The sequence below is a fragment of the Vanacampus margaritifer genome, chromosome 8 (genome assembly GCF_051991255.1).
Source record: "Vanacampus margaritifer isolate UIUO_Vmar chromosome 8, RoL_Vmar_1.0, whole genome shotgun sequence".
In the NCBI taxonomy this organism is placed as follows: Eukaryota; Metazoa; Chordata; class Actinopteri; order Syngnathiformes; family Syngnathidae; genus Vanacampus; species Vanacampus margaritifer.
Genome location: NC_135439.1, coordinates 18,758,963 through 18,783,356, shown reverse-complemented (window position 1 = coordinate 18,783,356; position 24,394 = coordinate 18,758,963). Strand labels below are relative to the sequence as shown.

Genomic DNA, 24,394 nt, shown 5'->3' with positions numbered 1-24,394 from the left:
AATACAGAACTTAAAAAATAAAAATACAAGATCTAAGAGTGACTGACATGACTACTGCATAGCAACTGATAACATCAACATCATAAGAGATATCAAATATTGCATAGCCACTACAAATATCATTGCAATTCAAAAGAGTTCAGTTTGATTAAACTTCTATTTTATCTGATTTGATTCACTAAATTCAATCTGTTATTGATTAACTATGGAACATCAATTCCTCTTATGGTAAAAACTCCACACACATTAAATTCCAAATTAAATTTTGCAGAGGCAGTAGCTGGTTAAATAATTTAGTTTATTAATGAAATATATGTGTTATAATCACTTAAAGGATCTTTGTGCAGTTTATCACTTTTTTACTCGCAACTGCCACCTCTGGCCCAAAGCGTAACTGCAGCATCTGTGTCAGGCTCGTTCATGGTGCGTGTGCGAGTACGTGCACGATCTTAAAGCAACAGCCACAGTTGACAAATGAAAACATGACTTCAAATGAGGTAAGAAAAACTCTGCTCCTCACCTCCCCAAAGAAACTGTGGAGTGTGCACACTCTACTATAAAGGAAAGATAAAAGCTGATAGGTGCAATCAGAGTAAAAAAGTCAGGGCTCTTCGTACTCATCTGGGCATTGGTGGAGTATGCATGATGTAGAAAAAGCTTAAAGGTGTATTCAAGGATTTTCTCGAAAAGTAGAATCCAAACGTTTGTCGCTTTTAAAAAATGCTTATGCGGAAGACCATCCTACCAGCTCTCCTGCTAGTCCGGGGGAAACGCCTCTCAAATGTCGCTAACATGCAAGCTCATCTTCATCATCGTCTTCATCAGTCTCTGCAGCCGGCCTCACTTCATAGACAAATGTCCTCTTGTGACTCTGGTGAGCTCGGTGGAGCTACAACGATGAATGGCTGAGTCTGAAGGTCAGCGGCTACATGCTACACACACTCAAAGTGTGCATGTGCAGCTAGGAACGAGCATGCACAACGTCGTTACAGCAGATTGATTGACAGGATTGAGAAAAGAATCATTAAGATGATCCACCCGGAAGACGCAACGACAATTTTTTTTAAAGTGCAATAAGTCAGGTTTTTCATAAAAAAAAAAACTTTTTAATTCATGTGAACATCAAATATCAAGAAAACAGTAAGATAAAAAAAAGGCCTTTAAATGTTTTTATTCTTACGAATTAATGGGAGAAAGAGATGAAAATAATAAATTCTTGGTTTTATTTCGAAAAGGAAAATCGATTCAATATCAATTATTCCAAATTTTTTTTTAAACTCAGCCCTACGAGGGGCATAGCAACTGCATTGCAATTGGCAACATCATAACAACTGTGACCTAACCCCAAATCCAGTCATAACGCTGTTGTTGAAAAACGTTGGCAATGTTCCCCCATCCCTCTCGTGTCTGCTTAACCCATGAATTTATAGGCTGTTTTATGTGCATTTTGAATGGACTTGGATCCTTATTTATTTTTAATGCCTCTGATAAAGGAGAGTGCAACCAAAGACCTCGTGTTACACAGTGTTCATGGAGGACACACATACATCCACGGTCCTCGTCTCATGAATCTGATTGACCTTCTCGCTCACTGCGACCTACAGTAAACGGTTAAAGGTGTCGATTAATCTCCAGGTAATTGGAAAGCTTGCAAAATTTCCTGTTCTGTCTGATGGTTAATTTTCCATAGGAGATGATAGAATGCTCTGATCTAAGGTGTAGGGGGTTGATGTTGTGGAGCTTGTCGACAGGTGTGCTAATCACACTGTTACGGAAACCGAGCCGTGCTGACATTAATTACGACACAGGGGTGACAAACTCGATCAAGCCACTGCTGTTTCCTATTTAATGGGAAAAGATTGTGAGCAAACATGAGGAGAATGTGGTTGGGAGAGAGAGAGAGAGGGCGCGAGTTGCTTCGGGGAGACCGTGTGTGTGCGTGCGCGTGCGTGTGCAATATTTGGATGAGGACAAATTCCCAATATGTACCTTTTTCCACCCATGAAAATCCACAGAATTTCATACTCGAACGTTTCATTTCGGTGTGGCCAATCAGCAGCACAGCTGTGAAACTCGGGGCGGCTTTGGCTCTAAAGGCCAAAGAAAAGTAATCACAATGTCCTCGCCCCGGAGAACCCAACAGGGCTTTCATTTCTACCTCTGTCCTGCTACTTTCCTGCCATAGATCCCAGGGGGGGCACAGTCTGACTGGGGGGGGTCATGATTGCAACCACAGGAGGGGTGACAGTTGGCTTCCTTTCTGACAGCAGCCTAATAGAGGGCTAATAGGAGTCCCAAAGACGTCTGCTGTTGTCCTGTTGTGAAACTTTGCAGGGAAGCAGTTGGAACACAGGGACAAAATGGTGAGGACAGAATAACAAGCTGATCAGCCTTTCCTCTTTCTGTCTTTCCTTTGATCTTCGCTATCTTCCGTAGCCCATTTGGGACCCTTTTGTCAAGTTAAATGATTATGTACTGATTTTTGTTTTATTCGTTTTAGCTTTTTCAGAGATAGTTCTCCACATAGCAATGATCTCAATTAGAAAGGCTTTTTAAGTTAGTTTGTCTTTAATTAATTAATTTATTTATTTATCAAATAATTGTTTTGCGTGATTATTTTGCCAGGAGTTTCATTTCTAAAAAAATTTCCATCCATCCATTATCCGAAGTGCTTTTTCCTCGCGAGGGTCACAAGCATGCTGGAGCCTATCCATTTTCCCACAAGAAATTATGTGAAGGGAAATCATCCATTCTAGAGAAGACATTTTGTCGTAATAAAGCCTTGATTAACTGTACAGGGATTTATGAGTACGAGTACACAACTCTTGAGTTTGCACCTATACCCAGGACCAATACCACTAGTACTTTTGATACATTTAACCCCCCCCACACACAAAAAAATGGCTGATAATTTTAAAGAAAGACCCATATATCCCAATATACAATTTTCCCTTAAATTAGCATGAAATTAATGGCAATTTTCTATTCTTTTACTGTAGTTTTTAGTTCCTGATCATAAAACAGCCACAAAAGGGCAGCTGACTGGGTATCGGCCCGATACTGACACATTATATCGGTACTCACCCATCCCTAATTTTAACATTACTGTCTGTCATGCATGTAAAAATAAGTGAACCACTGTTAAAGTCATAAAAACAGAACTTTATAGATTGTATTCACCTTTATCTTTGTCCTATATTATATGTAGAGAGGTAGGATGCGAGTCAAGCTGCACAAATATGATGCGCAGCTCACTTTGTGCAAGTGTACCTAATGTTGTGTGTGTATTCAAAATACTTAATTAATTTGGGTTTAGTAGTTTCTTCTTTGGGTCTACTTGTGGGTTGTTGTTTTAAATGAAATGAATCCATCTTTAATTCTTGGTCCTCCGGTACGCATCAGAGAGCAGACATTTTTTTGGGAAACAACCAATAAGAAGTATCCGCAGTGAAGGGAGAAGGAATGATTACCACCTGATCAATCTGAGCGCTCATTAAAAGGCTGCCAAGGCCTCTGCAACCCGATACAACATCAATACTGTAACACCACAAGCCTACAGGGATGTTTGGCAAGCTGCTGGCAGCCTCACTGTCATTTCTAGGTGGGCTACGTGCCAAGGACCCCCTTTGCGGGCCACTTAGGCCGCCCCATGGTCCCTTAACACAGGTCAGGACAGACAGATGGGCCGTCTGGGCAGCTGTCCCACGGCGGACCAGAGAGAGATAGATACCGACATGGAGAGATGTGCTCTGCCAGAAAGAGGCGTTCATTTCAAGGCCCATCACAAACTAAAGGATGTCTTGCAAGTACCTATTCACTGAGCTTCTTACCTGCTACACATGAAAAAAAAAACAACTTCCCCGGTTTTCCATACATGGGAAAACCTCACAGAGGAAATACGTAAAAGCAAGCAGCCCAGCAGAAAAAAAGTCAATGTACTATGAGGTCTTCCCTCTATGCTCCAATCTTCCAATCTTAACCCCCTGTGTGGTTCCAACAGGGGAGGGAGAGATCAGTGTGTGCGTGTCTAAAACCCCATTAATCCCTTGACAAAAGGTCCCACAGAAAGCTAGCTAGCGAGGCAGGGGGTTAGAACAGCGGAATGGGTGGAGAGCAAAAGTAAAGCATTGCTTGCCCCCCAACCCACCAAACCACACCACCCATCCGCAGCTCCCAACGGTATGCTTAACACAAGATGAGATGACGCTCATTGTCCGCTCAGACTATCATCACCCCATAAAATGGTCAAACACAATCTGTGGCCGTGAAGTAGTCATAGTTATTGTTTTCATCAAATAGTAGTCTCCAGTGATCACGTCTATGGGTGTTGAACTGTAAATTTCCAAGCAACATGGTGATGTCCTCTGTGAATAATTCAGCAGGATGGCAACTATTGAATGGATGCTGGTTGTAATCATGGCTAAGACAAACCCATTACGAGAAGTCCCTGTTGCAGATGCTAATTAGATTGTGGTAATGATAAATAAAAAACATCAGAGGAAGGTGCCAGATTATCTCATTTGTTCCCCGTATTTTAATTAGGTGTATATTGGTATAAGAAAATGAATATCAAGATACATTTTTTTATATCATTTTGATATAGTTGTCAGTACAACCTAACGTGTAATTGTGTGACGGCTGAAGGCCCAGTATGTTATTCCTATTTTTTTTATTCGTCACACTTTTTGATGCTCTTCTCCTTTTACATAATCCATCCGATTCACATGATTCCAATTTTAACATATTCTGAAAATTCAAGACATGGGGGCTTCTACTGTCCATTAAAAAAAATCATGGTTTTACCTTCAGCATTTTTCACCTAAAAATTCCCCATTCATTCCATCCATCCATCCATTTTCTTGACCGCTTTTCCTCACAAGGGTCGCGGGGGTGCTGGAGCCTATCCCAGCTGGCTTCGGGCAGAAGGCGGGGTACACCCTGAACTGGTTGCCAGCCAATCGCAGGGCACACAGAGACGAACAACCATACTCACAACCACACCTATGGACGATTTGGAGTGTTCATTTAACCTGCCATGCATGTCTTTGGAATGTGGGAGGAAACCGGAGTACCCGGAGAAAACCCACGCAAGCACGGGGAAAACATGCAAACTCCACCCAGGAAGGCCAAAGCCCGGACTCGATCTCACGTCCTCTGCACTGGGCGGCGGACGTGCTAACCAGTCAGCCACTGTGCTGCCCCATTCATTCCATTTGATGCCAAATTTCCCCCATTATTTATTTACCATTAATCTCGAAAGGCTCATCCAAAATCACAGAATCACATAGTTCCCATTTTAAATTGAAATCATTCTGCTTGTTTATGAACGCTTATAAATGATTATCAACGTGCCGAAATTTCAGCACATAGCAATTAGGAAATTTCTTTCCTCAACATTACTTGAACAATTCAAACTATTCCAACTTCAACATGTGAAGATCATTCAAGCAATCTCATTTATTACTCTCATTCACAAAATTCATAAAGTTTTCTAAAGCCCCAATTCCAAATATTTACATATTCACCTCTAGTTTTCACGTATATTAACCAATTAAAAACATATCAAATTTCATGTCATTCAGTATCTGCATGTCTTTCAATATAATTCTGAATCATTTAAAATGATTCCACATGCTTCAATGTTTTTTTTATTTATTTAGCCTTTCTGCATTTACGTGCATTTTCTCCAGAAACTGCAAATAGCTAGTTAGTGCCTTAGTAGTGCAGTGTCAGTCACATGTGTGTTGATGTCTTTGGAATCTTAAATTGGTCGTATCAGTGGAACAATATGCGCTGACTGATTTGTCTGTAATCCATTTGACCGAGATGTGATTCACTGCAGGGGGGCTTTGCCCGTTGTTAGTAAATGCCAATAAGGAACAGCCATCACTCAGCGGGCTGTCCTGTCCACCAGCTTGCTCACTTGTTTCAGCTGTCAACCCCTGTCTCAAAGGAGCAGGCCACGGGGCCGCTCTGTCAGAGGAACCACAAATGGCTCCTTATCGAAACCACAATAGGACAGGAAAGGCAGGGACGCCAGCAGACTGCAAAGCAGGCTAATGTTCTACCAATGTGGAAGAGAAAAAAAAGCTCTGATGTGAAAACAGTTACGTATTTACAAAACGCCATTGACCGGTTCGCTTTTTCTTCCTTCTAAATCCATGGGGTGGGGGGGTGGGGGGGGGGGGGGGGTAGGGAGGGGTGTTAACCCCAAGTCAGGGACAAACAGGGGTCTGTTTGTGTTTTCCCTTACACCTCTGTGTTCTCTTTGGGCTCTGTTGGAGCATACCACTGAGTTGCACGGGAGGAGGGGTAAATGTCACGACCTTGATGAGGACCCTTCTTTGGGACCACCCCGCTAGCGCCGCATGCCACTTGGTTGCTGCTGGATACAGCGTAATCACAGCACAGACAAGTGCCAATGTCCTAAACCGGCGTTGTCAGATGTGAAATATAAATCCAGTGACCAAGAAACATTGTCGTATGGGACATGGCTGCAATCCAAGAACATCTTGACTTTTGTTAGATGAGTGAGTCTGTTCAGTCTGGAGGAGACACAAAAGGCAGTCGGCGGGTGTTTGATGGCCCGATGCTGGGCCGAACAATGCACACTGTTCATATCCTGCACATTCACAGACAATTAGTTCGACTTTTGTCCTCGTTTTTTGTCACAGGAAGATTTGACGTTGGACACAAAGCATTAGTGCAAGCTTTCTTGTGTGTGTGTTTGGTGAACAGTTATAGTCAGTAGAGCAGACCCGGGAAATCTGTCACAGCTCTTTGTTCTTCAAGAAATATTTTTTTTACTGGGCCTTGTACTCTGCACCATCATACATTCACTTTCTGTCCCACCGTTCTGTCTTTCCCTTCTTGATGTCTCTCTCTCACTCTCATCCTTGCCTTTTTATTTGCCAGTAAACTCTTCACCCAGCATCCCATTTCACAGAGTCAAAACCATTTCAAAGATAATGGACCTTGTAGATCACAGGATTGCGGAGATGGCACACAAGCATGATTAGTAGTTAGTCCAAGCTCTTAAATTGTCTGGAATCCAGTCAAATTGCAACAAGACCCCTCATAAAATGCAATAGAGGTGTGTTAAAAGAACTGATGACTGATGAACTGATGACTAAAAGATGATTCAATATGTATTACAATATATTTTAAAGTGGAACGATTAGATTCATTTTGATTCGATGCACTTGCATCTTTTAAATGGGACAAAAAAAAAGATTTTACGGTTCAAACCGTTTTTTGTTAAACCCCTATTTTTTTTTACAATATTCCAATTCATTTAAATGACCCTGCAATTCCATATTGATAAAAAGCTTTAAACTATCTAGAGACGGATAAGGCTGTGTGTACGTGGATGGAAAATGTACTGTATTTGCCCCGATCAGTGTTTGTTGGTAGGTGGGTGTTTGTGTTTTAATGTATATGAATATGCTTGTATACATACATGATGAACGAATCTGTACAAATTTAATTAATTTTCTTTTTTTTACTTCCTACATGGTGGGAACATTATATATTCTCATCATTGTTGGATAGAGGATTAGAGTTAGGATTATTTTGAAAGTGAGGAAAGGGGTGTTATAATATATATATATATATATATATATATAATTTCGCCTTGGTAGTCTCAATCTTAAACTACTGTTAATTTTTATCTCATAACACAAGTCGGGTTCCATCCAATTGTTTCAAATTTTTTAAGCGAATTTACTGAAAATGCGCAAAACGGACATGCGATTTATGCCCGTTTCCATTTGTTCTTTTTTTGCGAATATTGAGAGGGGACTTCGTCAGTGTAGGTGGCGGTATACACCATAGAGATGTGATCCACCAATAATTTAAAAGAAGAAGAAGAAGATGACCAGGAAGCGACTGCACCGTGCGATGACGTCGTATGAGTTTGCTTTTGTAATTTTGTAATTTTGTAAACCGTAGCGTTTCTTTGCTGTTTTCCATCTAAAATTGTATTTATATTCGCTTCTTTAACTAATTCCAAAAATATTTCTGTTTCGTCCTCTCCCCAAACATACCTTACTTTATCGTCCGATATTGCTTTTGGGACTACAAACGTACGTGTGACGTAATATCCGGACAAAATGTGCGACGTGTATCCGGTCAAAATCCATCCCCTCCAAGCGTAAAAACTCCTTGGGCGAATTTTGGGCCTTTTTTTGAATTTCTAGTTTTTCCATTCACTTTTATTTTCGCATATCTTGAAAATTAGAATAAAAATGGGTGGATGGTAACCCAACTACAGTTGGTCAGATGATTGTCTGTATCGTTTCTACTTGATGTGTATCTCTGTTCTTGAAACATCACGCAAAGGGGAAGCATGAACAGCAACCTTGATTTTGTCGTATGGGATGTTTAGGGCCTGAATAAACCTTCTAAAAGGAAGAACTCATTGGGGCACTTAAAATATCAGCGTCCTCCTTTTTCAACAGGTTAGGTCACATCCATTTGAAATGTGAATAGAGCACCTTTTCCATTCTACCTTTCGGGTGAAGTTCATGCGCCTCTTTTTCTGAAGTGAAATCTACTGGAAGAAAGAGCATCTATTAGAAACTGGAGGTTCAACTCACTCTTATAAACAGACAAGGATACTGTGAATTTTCTTTCGGATCAAATTTTTCTATTTTTAGAAATCAATATCACCCTGGATTTGCAGTATCTCCCGCAACGGTTGTGGAGGCACTGAACGCCTACCTGTGTGGTCGGGTTATTTCTTCTTCTGTTATGTAAGAAGAAAATATTGAAGGAAAAACTTTTGTGGTTAGGAGAATAGGGACTAAAAATGTATTCTCAATATTCCGATGCAAGTTGAAAGAATCGTATTTCTAGGAAACTTTTTTGTAAAAAAAAAAAAGAAAGAAAGAAGGTATTTTCTGCCAGTTTTATTGTCTGGATTTCTTTGTACTTGTAAATCCTGCACATTGACATTCACAAAGGCTTGTCTGGATTGCAATTTAACAACGAGACACTGACCTTCTCCACAATATGCTTGACTTAATATTGATGATGTGAAAGTTTTGTCCCCCCTGACAATCGAAGGCAGCAACACCTGCAAGCAAGGGAATACCTGGCAAAGCATCTCTACTTTCGAAACTCAGAATTTGACGGTGCACAGGGGCTCCAATTACAGTGGAACCTCAAAGTTTGAACGTCTCGGAACTCGTACAATTCGGACTTCAACCAAAAAATCTGAGTAAAAAATGCCTCCGAGTTTGAACTCATTTTCGGATTTCAAACACCCAAGCAAAGCAAGCTAAGCCGAACATACCTTGAAAACGGGCAAACGAGTGAAGCGGAGCGAAGCCGAGTAATGCCGAATGCTCACGTTGCGGTAGTTGAGACGACGCACTGCTCATTTCCAGTCAGATCGTGAATACTCCCGCAGGTGCTCCACACTCGCGAGTGCATTTTGATTTTCCGCAACAATTTTCTTCGCCATGAGCCCAAAGAAAGACAACAATGCTAGTGGCAGCAAAGGAAAACATACAGTGCTACGAACCACAGTGGAATTGGGAAGAAGATTATCGCGCAGTTGTAACTATTGTCCCTGCTTCTGTAAATACTGGCACGAGGACCCCCCCTTAGCTGTTCAACAACGTGCCTGACGTTTAACAACGCACTCAAGGACCACTTAGTAGTCTAACAATCTGCCCAATGTAAAATACACAAACTCAGCACTGAACTAAAGCTAGCATTAACATAGCATTTATCATACACTGATGCCATCACACCACAACAGGGAAGGGAAGGTATTTTTATTGTTTAAATACTGTACTGTATTATGAATGTAAAAAACATAAACAGAAATTAAAATAGGAATTTTCTGTTTTTGGACCTTGGGAACGGATTAATTGCATTTACATTATTTCCTATGGGAAAAAATATTTTTGAAGTTGAACAATTCGGACTTTGAACACTTCGCAGGAACAAATTATGTTCAAACTCCGAGGTACCACTGTAGTTTGTTTTTGTGCTTCCCATCCATTAGCTCTGTATTTGAAAATAATTTAGTTCATGAAATCTATAATGTTCCTACTCCGTGGGTTTGGAACTCCCACACATGACTCTTTTTGCTGCAATCTCCAAAACCTTTAAACAAGTACGTTTTTTTTGTAACAGCTTCCACTAGTCTAGGAAAGATTTATTAGAGTGCATCTGCAGGGATTTGCTGCTCTTCAATCAATTCTGAACAGTATTAAGGTTGCTGGGTATCGTGAAATAAGCCCGACCTTACAGTTATTTCTAAGATCTTCTTCAGTCATGTTCTCATGAATGGGCAAATTTATTTCATTTATAATGTTGATTTTCATTTGCTATTATATACCAACATAATGCCTTGAATTTGGAAGCCCCCACGTCATGAACAAGTACCGTGACTGAGTTAGAAAAGTTAGAGATGACTTTTTAACATTACATTCAACTCTGTCAACCACAGCATTCTACACTTTCACTCTTTACTGTTGAGTCATCAGACTCGCTGCAGGATTAATGAAGTGTTAAGCACCTCATTTGCTCTCATTCCTAACTGACTGCTCAAACGGCACATTCCACGTAGCGATTAGGAGGAATATACACGGCAAGAAAAAAAAAAAACAAGGACATCTGAACTTACATAAATGTAGCACAACATATAACAGCACTGACCGAACCAGTTGGTATACAGCACAAGTCTCATTTTCACACCTTTTAAAGTTGAAATGCTTTTCCATGTCTGGATGTTCTAATAGAGAAATGACAAGCAGGTTCTGACATATGAAAAAGTACAGAGCTTATCAGAAAATAAGGGAAATCTAAATTAAATCTTACCGCAGAAGCGGCAGCCTTTACATTTATCTCTTGTCATTCTCTAACATTATGGTTACACTTTAGGAAGTTAAAGCACATCTCTTTAAAAAAAAAAGGTAGGCAAGAGCTGCTGAAGAGATTTTGAATAGAATATCAATTAGAACCTTTTAAATGAACCCTTGGCTTGAATCTTTTCACATTAATAGGTTTTTCTAGAATCCACAACATCTTGCAGGACTGCTTGATATTGCTGATGGCATGTCAAGTCTTGGGAGACCTTTTTTGCCTCCCATCTTAACCAAGTGCTTCTATTGTGCACATCAGTTAACCACATTAATTGACAAGATTTTTCCCATCATAATCATGTATTTAGTCAAATAAATGTAATGCTGCATTTGAGGATGGTCGGAAGTCTGACTTTTCCAAATTCAAACCAGGAAGTGTGTACGGGAACGCCCCCTTGAACTCGGAAATTCCACTTGCAAAGTCGGAAAAAAAAGTACCCCGACTTCACCGACTGACTACAAGTCAAGTCACTCTACAATGGCGACCCCTTTGGAAACACAGACCGTGGATGGTAAAGCACAATTTACTCGAGTATAAAACTAGATAGCTTTATTCATTCATAAATGTTGAACATAACTTCACGTAACACAGTATGCCGTTATCTCCCAGCATGAAATTATATGGTGAACTACTGAACTGTATGAAATGCTTATGAAATAAGATAAAAACAATAAATGAAGCAAAATTGTGAGAAGGTAAGTTTGTTGGAAGTCAAAATGAGTTTTGAGGACCAAAATAAACGCTTTCAGGTCGGAACTGGAAAAAAAACAACTTGGATATAGCCGACTTCCGACCATCCTTGATTGCAGCAGAACCCCTGCATTAGCTTAGGACCATTTTGGTAGGGCCCGACCGATTAATCGGCCGCCGATTATAATCGGACAATTATTGGCCAATTGAGCCAAATGGCCGATTATTTTCCCCTTAAAACGTTATCAAAGAAAGACGAAATTACCGACGCTGTGAAAGTAGCCTGAACGCACCATTTTTCTTGCGTAGCATTAGCAACTAGCAAGTGTGCAGCATATGTTATTCTGGTTATTCTGTTGTCCCTAAGGGTCCTTTAAGGTGTTTAATGACACCAACGTTAAGAATTACATCCACTGTATATTTAAATACAAAACATGTTTGCGCTTTTAAAACATCGCTAGCCTAGTGCTAATGCTAAAATTGAAGGAAGGATCCCATTCAAATGCTAACAGGAAGTTAGCATTAACGTCGGGAGAGTTGTTCCTTCAAATAACAAATACGCACACACCAATCTTGTGGAAACACATACCCACAGGTGAGATAACACTACGCAGAGGCACAAATTATTCCCAATGTGTGAAAAAGAAATTATCTTAATATAATTCAATCGCAACTTTCTTCTGTACTCACCTTAATACGTGTGTACGCCATGGATGCACGGCAGCACACTGCCCCCAAGAGGCCAAACCGCACAGGAACAGACACAATTTTGTTCTTACAGTTTTTTTCAGTTGCTATTATTTTATTTTATTCTATTCTGATTTCACTTTCTTATTGTTTTAATTTTATGCATTATATATATTTTTAAATAATCGGCAATCAATATTTTCTTCTGCCAAAAATTGTCATCGGCCTAAAAAAATGCATATCAGTCGGGCCCTACATTTTGGAACATTTGCCACTACACTGATCAAGTGCATGAGGTGTTCTGAGTTAAAGTCAATTCTTATTTAGTGTATACATAACATTTGCATAGAAAGAAACTATACTCACCAGTGACTTTTAGACCGCGTTTTAAAAGTTATAAATTCATCGACACTGCACTTCAGTGTAATAAATAAAATACATTTAAAGAGACAGTGTGTAAAATTTAGTGGTGAACTAATAACTCATCCATTTTTAAAACCCACTATTGATTTCAATAATATGCACACACAAAAAAACTATAAACGTACATTTTTTATAGAATCATAGGTCTATTAATTGTGAATTATATTACATAGGTCGCACCGCGGCTTACAGGACGCTGATGTTTTGCCGCCATTTTTCTGCTACGGAAGGGGAACTTGGCGAATGTAGTTGCAGCTGGTGTCAGACCCAATGGGTTGACCGCCGTTTACCTTCCACAGCTGGGGGCTGCAGGTGGTTGTGGCTGAGTCCTGTGATTCGGACTTCCGCCACTTGTTTCCCTCTGCTTTGCTCTTGCTAGCTTCTACTAGCTTCCCCTGCTAACTGCTCTGCTCCGCTCCAGCTAAATCCTGATCACTCGCTCAATCACTCGCTGTAGCTGGGATGCTCGCTTGCTGTAAATAATAATTAGTCATAAATAAAAATAAATAAATAAAAATTAAAAGAGAGAGCAATGATGATGACATGTCAAATTACCGAATGAACAATACTGAGCTCTCCAGAAAAAGAAAAATAATAATAATAATAATTGGTCATAATTGGCGGTAGGCTTGCGAAGTGTGGTCTCTCTGAGACGTTGTGGTGCGTGTGCTTCAAAATCATTGCATTCTATTAGTTCGCCACTAGCTCATTCACTGCCGATCCGATAAAAAAAGATCTTTGACGTCTATAGTCGTCAATGGCAGTGAATGAGTTAAATGTCACTAGATAATGCACACTTTACCTTTAATGATAGAATGCAAAATTTCTACAAAATTAAATACAGCTGAACTGTACCTACGCATTATTGATTCTCTTGCATGCCACTAGAGAGAGCCCATGTACCACTAGTGCTACTAGTACCACAATTTGTGAAATACTGCTTTAGTTCCATGTTGCTTCTTTATTAGAGTTGCTTGAAATTACCACATTACTTTTAAAATATTGCGATTCCTTCAAAGTCCAAGACGTATATGAATAATTTTCCATTTTTCTTCACTGATACAATCCAACTTGGCCCCCTAAAATATGTTGCCACTTCAATGCGTCATACACACCTCAAAGATTCCAATTTAATAAAAAAAAAAAGCATTCACTTTAACTCAAAATTTGGCTAGGGTAAGATTCTCTTTTTTTAAATTATTATTATTTTTAACTCTAAAGTATGTAGTGGAACAAAAGCTGAGGAAGAAGGATATAATCATGAAAAAACATTCAATACGGTTGTGACAAGTGCAAAAATCCCTTATTCCCAGTCCACAGCTATAGATGGTCTTTCTCTTTCTCTTTCTCTCTCTCTCGCTCTGTCTCTGTCTCGCTGTCTTCTCTCTCACACGCACACACAAACTGACAGAAGTTTGCTTCACATAAATGTATGCCGTTGCTGAATTTACATCTCAATGCCAACTTTTGTTGGTAAATTGAAGGGTCCTTGGGGATTTCTCGCATTCTGTTCACAGCGAGGCATGCCAATGGGAACAAAGTCACACTTAAGCAAAGCCCTGCCAGCCTCAATTATGACCAAAGGAATTGGCTTGATAGCGTTGCAGGCACACAACGTTGTTACTTCAATTTTACTTATGCTTTTCTTATTTATTACACGCATACAGAATATAGAACGTTCTCATGCGGAGCAGATCTTAGCTTGTGTTTTTAAGTGTTGGGTTTTATTGAGTGTGTCAGCTTTGAATGTTAATGTTGGAGCGAACTCCATCTGCGACTGAGGTGCTTTGCTTTTGTTCCTTCTTGACTATACGCCTCAAGCTTCATTCCTTTCCGCCTTCTCCGTCTTTTTCTCTGGCTCTCTTTTGCTCTCAAAATTCGTTTGCAAGGAAATACTGGAGCCTGGCTTTCTCCTATACGATATCATAGGAAGCTGATTTGATTAACTCTTTGACTGCCAAAAACGTTAAATGACGTTTAGTGAAAACCTACGGAGGGCCGCCAAGGATGTTAAAAGACGTTCTCCAATTTTTTTATTATTTTTTTTGAAACGGGTGGAGGAAAGCCTTGGCCAGCTGTGGTGAAAGTTTCAAGCAGATCTAGTTAGCCTAATGACTATTTTTGGCCCCTCAATGGCAGCAATGACTCTCTTTCGACAAGATTGGGTAGGCGTCAGTAGAAGACGTGAGGCGGAGCTGGAGGGAACAATGGCTGGGGAAGGGAAGAGAACATGGCGACCGGTTGCAAGCAGCTCACGCTTGGGAATTTTTTTCAAAGATGAAAGGCATCGACCAACGCTAAAGAGCACATTGATGACGACGATGATCATCATCGATGATGATGATGGTGACTCCGAGGTTGACGCCGAAGTTGGAAGCGCTGACGCGGCGGCTATGACGACGTCATAAAGGTTCACGGGCTAGCGAAGCTAACACCGGAAAACGCGGAGCACAACCGAGCACGCTCAGGCGGACGTTCAATCGGACGACGAAGAGTACCCTGAGTCCAATGTATATTCATCGGAGGAGTGGGTACAGTCTGCTACTTGCTATTCCCCGGAAAAAAAGGCCGTCAAGAAAGTGTAACGTCTGCACGCGAAACGGACAATCGAAGTGAAACTAATCTGTTGTGCAGATCCTGCTCCGTCTCCTTGCACGCAGGGCAGTGTTACAAAAAGAAAAACTGTATTTGAAACATCCACATAATTGTAAATAGTACCACAGTTGCACACATTTGTAAATAGTTTGCGAAATTGTTTTGTCAAATTGTTACACTGTTGAATGGAAATAAACGTATTTTGCAAACTAAAAACACTTTTTCATTGTTGGTGATAGCGTTTTACAGAAGTAAAGCACTATTTAGGTGTTTGTGGCATCATTCATGGACAAAAAGAAGTGTAGAATTAACTAGAGTGCATGAAATAACATAGTTTCACAAAAAGCTCTTTTTCTCCGCTTTTTGTTTCAAAACAGAGCATTTCGGTGAAAGTAACCATTTTCTATTGTTGATTACTGAAGAACGGAATAAGGTAGAAACAAACTTTTTTTTCTGATGAAAGATGAGAGTTCAATCTTTCATTTGGTAGTATGTGTGTTTCCATAGTCCAAACACAACATTTTCTGTGGACCTTGAAAGATCAGTCAAAATGCTTAAATCGGCTGGCACTGGCGACATCCCGTTTCTGAAAACGTCTGGCAGTCAGAGAGTTAAAAAGTACCGTATATGTGCCCGGACTTGTTTTCCTTCGGTATGTAATAAACATCAATTTTTTTCCCAATGGTTTTCTCATATTCTTGGTTTCAATCTGTCTCAGGGGGTTGCAGAAAGGATGAATCAGACTTTATGCCTCTCAACACCCCGCGTGTTTTATTTATAGGGGAACAGTACATTAACGCCTCGGCAAAGTCTTTGGAAGATTTATCAAGCACTCCCTGCCTCGCTTGAGTTGCGAAATTGAAGTAAGGAGTGCAGATGTGCGTGTTACTGGGCAGTGTGACATCCTGATATGGTGTGTGTATCCACCCTCGTCACAGTCTTACCATCATGTCCGTGCTGTGACACGGTCGGCGCGGTTGTCACCACATTTATAATTCAGCTTTATCAATAAAAGATGAGCAGCATTAAGCTTTTATCTGGTGATGCAGCGCTCCTGTCTTCTTACAAGCGCATGACTGAGGAGCACAACTTTCCTTCCCTGAGCCAACTTACAGGCATCACTTTGCATTAGCATTCCCTTACGTGATCCTTGTTACCCACGCATGCTTTTAGTAGCTTATTCTCTATAATATCATATTCTCCGCTTTGGACTTTATTCCCCCGCAAGCACCAAGACTCTTGCCGGGAGTTACTATGGTTGTTTTCTGCCTAAATTGAAATAAAAATGTGTTCTTTTGGACTGAATCAGCCGTCAACCTGGTGCTATGGCAGTACAGGATGAGAGCGGTGGAAATAAAATGGCTTAGAAGTCCATCGCATGGATTATGTTGGCACTCAAGGCAGTGAAGCTTTGTCTGTTTGGACATTTTCTGTTTCATGCAGACGGATAATAACGGGAGATAAAAGAGAGTAGGAGAAAGAAAACTGAATAGAAAGTAATATATGTGTCAGTTGGAGCTGATAAAAGCCTGGAAATCCAATTAGTCCTTTGGTATCAGGTGGTGAGAGTGGGTCTCTTGGGAGACATGTCAGGAAATATCCAGCGCCGCAGCATGTCAATAGCCCAATCATTTACATGCTCTGCTATTGATAGAAGACTGTGCAATGTTGAGCTTAATGTTTTTACGGGACTATATTCGGCACCCTTTTTTGTGTAAGCTTTGTCCACAACGGCTCAGAAGATCTATCAAAGGGAAGCACTGTACATTCCACACCACAAACGATGAAAAGTGGACCCAGTGGCAGTGGATCTTTTTAATTTGAGCACACTGAGTCCATTCTTTGTTGGCCAAAGATGCCCTTGAATTCATTTTGGTCGCAGGGCATTCACTGCTGGTTGCAGACACAGCCTGTTAGGGGAGTTTCTTTCTTTTGACAAGTCTTTTTTGTTGTGTGTTTTCGTAGCTGTTTTTTCTTCCCCCTACCAAAGGTAAAAGGAATAAAGGCAAGGAGAACATATAAGAATTTTTTTATGTAGTCTTTGTCTGTACGCTTAATTCTCTTCCCTTTCACCTGGCTAACCTTTGCCCCCAGGTCTGATGAGCTACGGCCATTGCAAATTAAAGGGACAGTGTGCAGACATTTTTGATTTTTCAATGTTCATTCACTTTATAAACCCACTATGAATTCATATATCCAGCCATCCAATTTCTGAATCGCTTATCCTCACTAGGGTCACGGGCATGCTGGAGCCTATCCCAGCTGTTAATGGGCGGTAGGCGGGGTACACCCTGAACTGGTCGCCAGCCAATCGCAGGGCAACTATGATCCATCCATCCATCCATCCATCCATTTTCTTAACCGCTTATTCCTCACTAGGGTCTCAGGGTGCTGGAGCCTATCCCAGCTGGCTTCGGGCAGTAGGCGGGGTACACCCTGAACTGGTTGCCAGCCAATCATAGAGCACACAGAAACGAACAACCATTCGCACTCACAATCACACGAGGGACAATTTTAGAGTGTTCAACTAACCTGCCATGCATGTCTTTGGAATGTGGGAGAAAACCGGAATGCCCCGGAGATAACCCACACAGGCACGGGGAGAACATGCAAACTCCACCCAGGAAGGCCGAAGCCCGGACTCGATCTCACGTCCTCTGCACTGGGAGGCGGACGTGCTAACCAGTCAACCACCGTGCCGGGGCAACTATTAATTCAATGAAAATGCAAAAAAAAGGATATTCTATCACATCAACGTATATATTTTTTTATATAATCGTAGGTCTAGTAATCACTAATTATACTACATGGGATGCGCCTCACCTTTCAGACTGACATATTTCGCCGCCATCTTTATGCTACAGATACCCAAAGAAGAATAACTTGTAATTGGTGGTAGGCTTGCGAAGTGTGGCCTATCCGAGGCACCATAGTGTGTGTGCTTCAAAATGCACGCACTTCAAACTTAGATCGTTGCATTCTGTTAGTTCACCACTAGATGGCACAAATTTGTAGACACTGTCCCTTTACAGAAGGTAAAGTAAATAGAACCCATTTTCTGCACCACATGTCCTCCTTTTGTCATGAGTGAACTGGAGCCTATCCCAGTTGACTTTTTAAAAGGCGCCTCAAAGAGGCTTTTTAGTTGAGAGCGGATTTTATTGGTTTTGTTATTTTTACTGATTTTAATTGATTTTCGTTTATCTTTTGTATATTGTATGGGTTTTATACTCATGCTTTTACCATCACGTCATTTTATTCTACTCTCTTAACCGCTTTTATCTATATATTATGTTGCTCATCCATAAGGGCTTTTCAACTGGAGGGTCAAAACAGTATTGCAACTTGTTGTTGGAGTGCTGCTAAGCCTGGCTACTTTCACGGTACCACCTAGCAAGACACCCAACGTTGCAAAAACGGGTCTCAGTTGTCGGAAACAGGAACAGAATGTGTGCAAGTATGAATGTGTTATATTTATTTATGAATCAAAGAACACGGTTGTGGTTGAGGTCAAATTTGTAAGGTTTCCCAATGCATTTCAGTGGGTCTCAATCATATGCGTATTTTGGCTATTCATCAAGCCCCCTTGAATAGCGGGGGTTGACTGTAGAATAAATAAAGAAGTTCAATAGGTTGGATAGATTTCTCCTTCTTCTGATCAGATCGGTCATCGCCGGTCATCCTTTTTTTTTTTTTTTAACTCACTGATTAGTGATAGTGTAATCCTAAAATTGCCCAGGCATTGTCCATGTTCTTATGTTGGCATGATGAATCATGGCATAAATAGGCAATGTAAGAGGGGCTTAAAAACATGGAGTGAGACACACCTCTTAATTAATTAGTTAATCAACCAGGGACTGGGCTTGGTTCATCTTAATTTTTCATCTTGCCAAGACATGGATGGCTAACACGATGCATTTACCTTTGTGATTGGAAGTGCTCTTTTCGTTTCCAGCATGGCCGTACCCCAGTGCACAAAGCAAGGTCAAAAAAGGCTTGATTGTAGGAGTTCAGTGTGGAAGAATGCGAGTGCTGACCTCATCCTCATCAAAGATATTTGGGATTAAAATGAGAGCTGTTCCAATGTCAGTGGTGTGACCTCACAAATCGGAAAAAGAGACTGACCGGCTTCACAGTTTTATCCATTTTCAGTGTCCCAATACTTTTGCCCGTTTGATGTTTCACACGTCAGATGAGGTGAATGGCTTTCTCTAGTCAATTGTAACCTTCACTATATTCAAGTCATGTTGAAGTAAAGGAAACGCAAGAGTCCCGCTGGACTGAAGTGTTGTTATTGTCTTTATCTGCAGACAAGAATTGTTCTGGCCACATCCTCCTCGTGGTTACACAATACACACACACACACACATATGCAACGCACACACTTTCTTGTTTCTGACAGCCGAGTGTCTCAGTGGACATGCTTCAGCTGCTGGCAAACTGTTTATGATTCTGGTCACTTGGGTGTCTGTCTGCTTTGATTGTATCATTAGATAAACACATTATTGCAGCACTTAAGTTCTGCTTGGCAGGCCAATAGTTGGTATTGGATTTTGCATTTTGTAATTATTTTATTTTAGTCTGTGGGGTTTATTCTTGCAATAATAGCAATGGTGGTATTTAAGGCCAATGTTTCCTGTAGTGTGTTTAAAAATAACTCACTGCATAGTGGTGCTTTTAATACATCTAAATCTAAAATACTGAGGTGAGTAATTATTGCACATCATCATTGGGAACATTGTTAGCCTGATGTGAACCGTTGGTTCATCTGATGCTATTATGATGTGTGTAATTTAAATATTAGGGGTGTCAAAATGAGTGTGTTGATTTTGAGTTAATTTAAAGTTCCTTCAATGCCACAATTAATGACTACTTACTTATTACTACTTACAGTACTTGGAAAGCCTGCAGACACGTCCACGTCAAAATTTAGCAGTAATAAATGTAATAATATATTTGTGGAGACTGGGGTCAAGTTGTATTTTACAATTTAAAAAATGTGCAGAATTTCACAAGTTACGTCACGTTAAAGATTAGATATGTCTTAATATGAAAAGAAAAATGCACTGATCTGTCGCCAAAGCCCTACAAATAAAATAATAACCAACACAAATCATTATCACACTTGTTTTTTACAGTGCTGTACATATTTTAAATTTTAACTCAATATTTCTATTAGTTTAACAAGAGTATGAAAACTTGTATTGTACTTGGTATTGTACATTTAGAACAGATGATCGTGAGTTAACTATTGAAGTCAATAGTTGATTAATCATGATTAAAAATTGTAATTGCCTGACGCCCCTAGTAAATATATAACTATGACATTGTACAGTTTCTAGTACAGAACACAGATTTGCATATTTTGGCTGTTCTGTTGATTATTTTCTGACTCTTCCCTCTCATATTCGTGCTGCTAAGCGACCTCTGTCCCTATTTCTATTCTGTCACCCTTTTATCCTTTTGAGTCCGCCTTTCACCTCTGTTCCCTGTCACTCCCTCCCTCCTACACCCTCACCCTCTCACAGGGTGGCGAGGGCCAAGCTGGCCCCCTTCCCAGGCCCATTAGCCCCCCTCCTTGCAGCCATGTGTTCATCACCAGAGATCATTACACCAAGCCAATGACACCACACTAATGCATCATTAATGATTGATTAATGAGCTGAGCTCAGCTCAAACGAGTGCATTTGTATGGAAGAGCAGCCCGTAATAGCTGCGTTGAGGCTTACATCTGCTCTTTTTCACCCACTCGCTATATATGAGTGTGTCATGTGTATCATTCTCAATCTGGCCCTTGTCTCACAGGTAGTTGAGCTCGAGAGGGACCGAGGTGGAAGTGACCATGGCCGAGCTGAGGCTTTCCACGCCTCTTCCACTTCTCCTCCTCCTCATCCTCGGAGGAGTTCTTCCAGCGGCGCAGGGCTCCGGTTATCTGTCTGGATATCGCATGAGGTCTCGTCTCCAGCGGGACCGGCAAATCCGCAACACGCGTCCAAATATCATTCTCATCCTCACAGATGATCAGGATATAGAGTTGGGTAAGACTGTTATTTATTCAGTTTCAGTCTATAGTCCATGTCGGTCTCCTAAGCAAGCACATGATTATTCTGTCCAGGACGAGAAAGTTGGTCTCCTGGCACTATGACAACTTGTTTAGTCAAAGTCATGTGCTCCCTTTGCCTCTCTCTCCATCGCTGGCATGAAATAGAAGCTGCCTATGCCTACCATTGTTCAGGTGCCAAACGCTAGCCATCTCCCTACCCACTTAAGTTCTTTAGTTCGTATTGGACTGGAGTGGCTACATAATAGCCTTGGTGACATCCTTTGTCCTCTGCTGATGGCTAGCGAGAAGACTCTCATTGAAAAGCAGGAATTTATGGTCAAGCATCTGTTTCCCCAAACAATTACCATCAGCTTGAAAAGCTTTTACTACACACGAGTCCAAATGGGTCACACTTAAGCAAAAAGATTTATTCCTTCGTCCCTGCACACGCCTTCTTCTTTCCGCCATTAGACGTAACGGCTTTTGCGCTCTCATGCCCGATGTTTATATTTTTCACTTTGTAGTTCTTCAACTGCTTTATGTTGTCTTCTAGTGTTTCTTTCATCAATACCATTTGCCTCTGAATCCCCCCCCCTACCTCCACCCCCTTGACCCTCTCCACTGTTTTCTCCCAGGCTCAATGCAGGCCATGAACAAAACTCGGCTTATCATGGAGAAGGGTGGCACCCATTTCTCCAATGCTTTCTCCACCACGCCCATGTGCTGCCCGTCCCGCTCCTCCATCCTGACTGGGAAGTACGTCCACAACCACCACACCTACACCAACAACGAGAACTGCTCCTCACCCTCATGGCAGGTCCACCATGAACCGCACACTTTCGCCGTACACCTCAACAACTCTGGCTACAGGACTGGTAAATGTTGAAACCGATTCAAAATATCGCATCGTTTACCGTTTTGTAATGTGTGTTCTTTCTGGTTTATTGATTAGCTTTTTTTGGAAAGTATCTCAACGAATATAATGGCTCCTATGTGCCCCCTGGCTGGAGAGAGTGGGTAGCCCTGGTGAAGAACTCACGCTTCTACAACTACACTCTCTGCCGAAATGGAGTACGAGAGAAACACAGCAGTGACTATTCGAAGGTACCAATACAAGTCCAATTAAAATTCATTGCAAAAAACAACCCAGAATTGTATGCAGGAAGTCCAGATTGACAAGAATAAATAAAAGGAAATTAATCCTACATATCAATATAAGTGTAAAAGTGTGCTGGGAACAATAAAGATCAAATATTTATAATGTATAATGGTATATAATGCCTGCGTCAGCGTGCTCTGCCCACTTGCAGTTAGTTGCTAGTCAGTGTGTACATTTGGCTTGCAAAATTCACATTTTGATGCAAAAACTGCGATGCGCTTATTTCGAGCCTTGTTTTAACAATAGTAATTCAGCAAAAGGATAATACCAGGATCTGACTTCAACATCCTCTGAAATGTTTTAATAGGGATGAGCGAGTACAAATACCAGGTATCGGTATCGTGCTCAGCATTATTTCAAGGTATTCGTACTCGGGGCGGCACTCGATAAATTAGTATCGCCTGCCCAAGGGTGACCATATTTTAATTTCCAAAAAAGCGGACACTCGACCTCGCCTCTAGATACTTAAATGATACTCAAAGTTTACTCTGACGCTCTGCATTATAACTAGTTTAATGTATTTCTCCTTTGCATGGGTAGAAAATAAAACTAAAATATAATTATATTTTGAAGTCTTACTTGACAAATTAATAAATAATAAACGTAAATTTTGTTTCCATGATGGGGCGAGCCGGGATCAAACCCACGCCCTCCGGTTTGGCAGTGCAGAGCATTACAAGTAAGCTAATGTTGTATTTGAACACTTGGGGAGGTACATAAAACGACCTACCTTTTAAAAATATATAATTATTTTTTAATATAGAACAATAATAGTGTGCAGATACAAAAAAAATCCCTTTTTGTTCCTACACCCCTCACGATCGACTTGGGAGCAGTCCATGGTCCACCAGTCACAGTAACGCAGTGCACTCTGCCTCCCATTTGTTGCGCAATGAAAACAAGACATTTTCATGATTTTTTGGGGGGGGGCTCGGACAGGATGTAAAAAAGCGGAACACGTTAGGCTGCCCTCTTGTGACTGTTGCGATCAGGAACTAGAAATTTGAAATTAGAAGAATAGAAAATTGCTATTAATTTCATGAAATTTTCTGAAAAAAATGCTTTTTGGGGTTATGGAGATCTTTCTGTAAATGTATTTCTTTTTTTGTGGTGTGAATTTTATGTATCAAAATTACCAGTGGTATCAATAGTATCGGTATTGTGACTACTCAAGACTCCCGTGAACCTGAACAGCGGTGCAGAAGATAGATGTATGGACATCAATGGGCTCTTTGCACAAATCCACTACTTCCTGAACTCAATACCACTTCTTCATTTCCTATCTTTCATGATTGGACAAACTGTTTAGTCCAGGTGTGTCTGGCCATTATCGTCGTGGTCACTGAGGTCAGGGACACCTGGATTAATCAGTTTGTCCAATCACAAAAGACAGGAAGTGAAGGAGTGGTATTGAGTTCAAGAAGTAGTGGATTTGCGAAAAGAGCCCATTCAGGTGCAGCATGAGGTCTCTGACAGATTTGGTGACTCACTATATGTGTGTGTTTTCTCCACAGGATTACCTGACTGACATCATCACCAAAGACAGCGTCAACTACTTTCGAATGTCCAAGCGGCTGTATCCTAACCGTCCCGTCATGATGGTCCTGAGCCACGTTGCCCCTCACGGCCCAGAGGACTCGGCCCCGCAGTACAGCACTGCCTTCCCCAATGCTTCGCAGCACATGTGAGAACAAGAGCGACCTTCGCAATGCACGCATAAACTCGCGTGCCACTTTAATTGCTTATGAAGCGTTTTCCTTTATGGATTCTCTATGGACAAATACTGTACATGCATCTACTTATGCAGATGTACTGTATTGCCTAATTAATCTTCACTAGCAAGCACAAAGATCCATTTTTACATTTGGATATGCACAAGCTATATACTTGCTCAAAAGTCCTCTTTATATTCAAGCTTC

At 40.9% G+C, this 24,394-nt stretch overlaps 1 protein-coding gene across 1 annotated transcript in view; it reads left to right on the top strand.

Moving 5' to 3' along the window:
- Positions 1-24,394, top strand: part of sulf2a (sulfatase 2a) — a 50,694-nt gene that overhangs the window by 14,554 nt on the left and 11,746 nt on the right. The window contains exons 3-6 of the mRNA XM_077573853.1: positions 21,079-21,311; positions 21,952-22,191; positions 22,269-22,420; positions 23,990-24,159. Of these exons, the coding sequence (XP_077429979.1) occupies positions 21,116-21,311; positions 21,952-22,191; positions 22,269-22,420; positions 23,990-24,159 (758 nt within the window). The 5' untranslated portion in view covers positions 21,079-21,115. The remainder of the gene's footprint in view (positions 1-21,078; positions 21,312-21,951; positions 22,192-22,268; positions 22,421-23,989; positions 24,160-24,394) is intronic.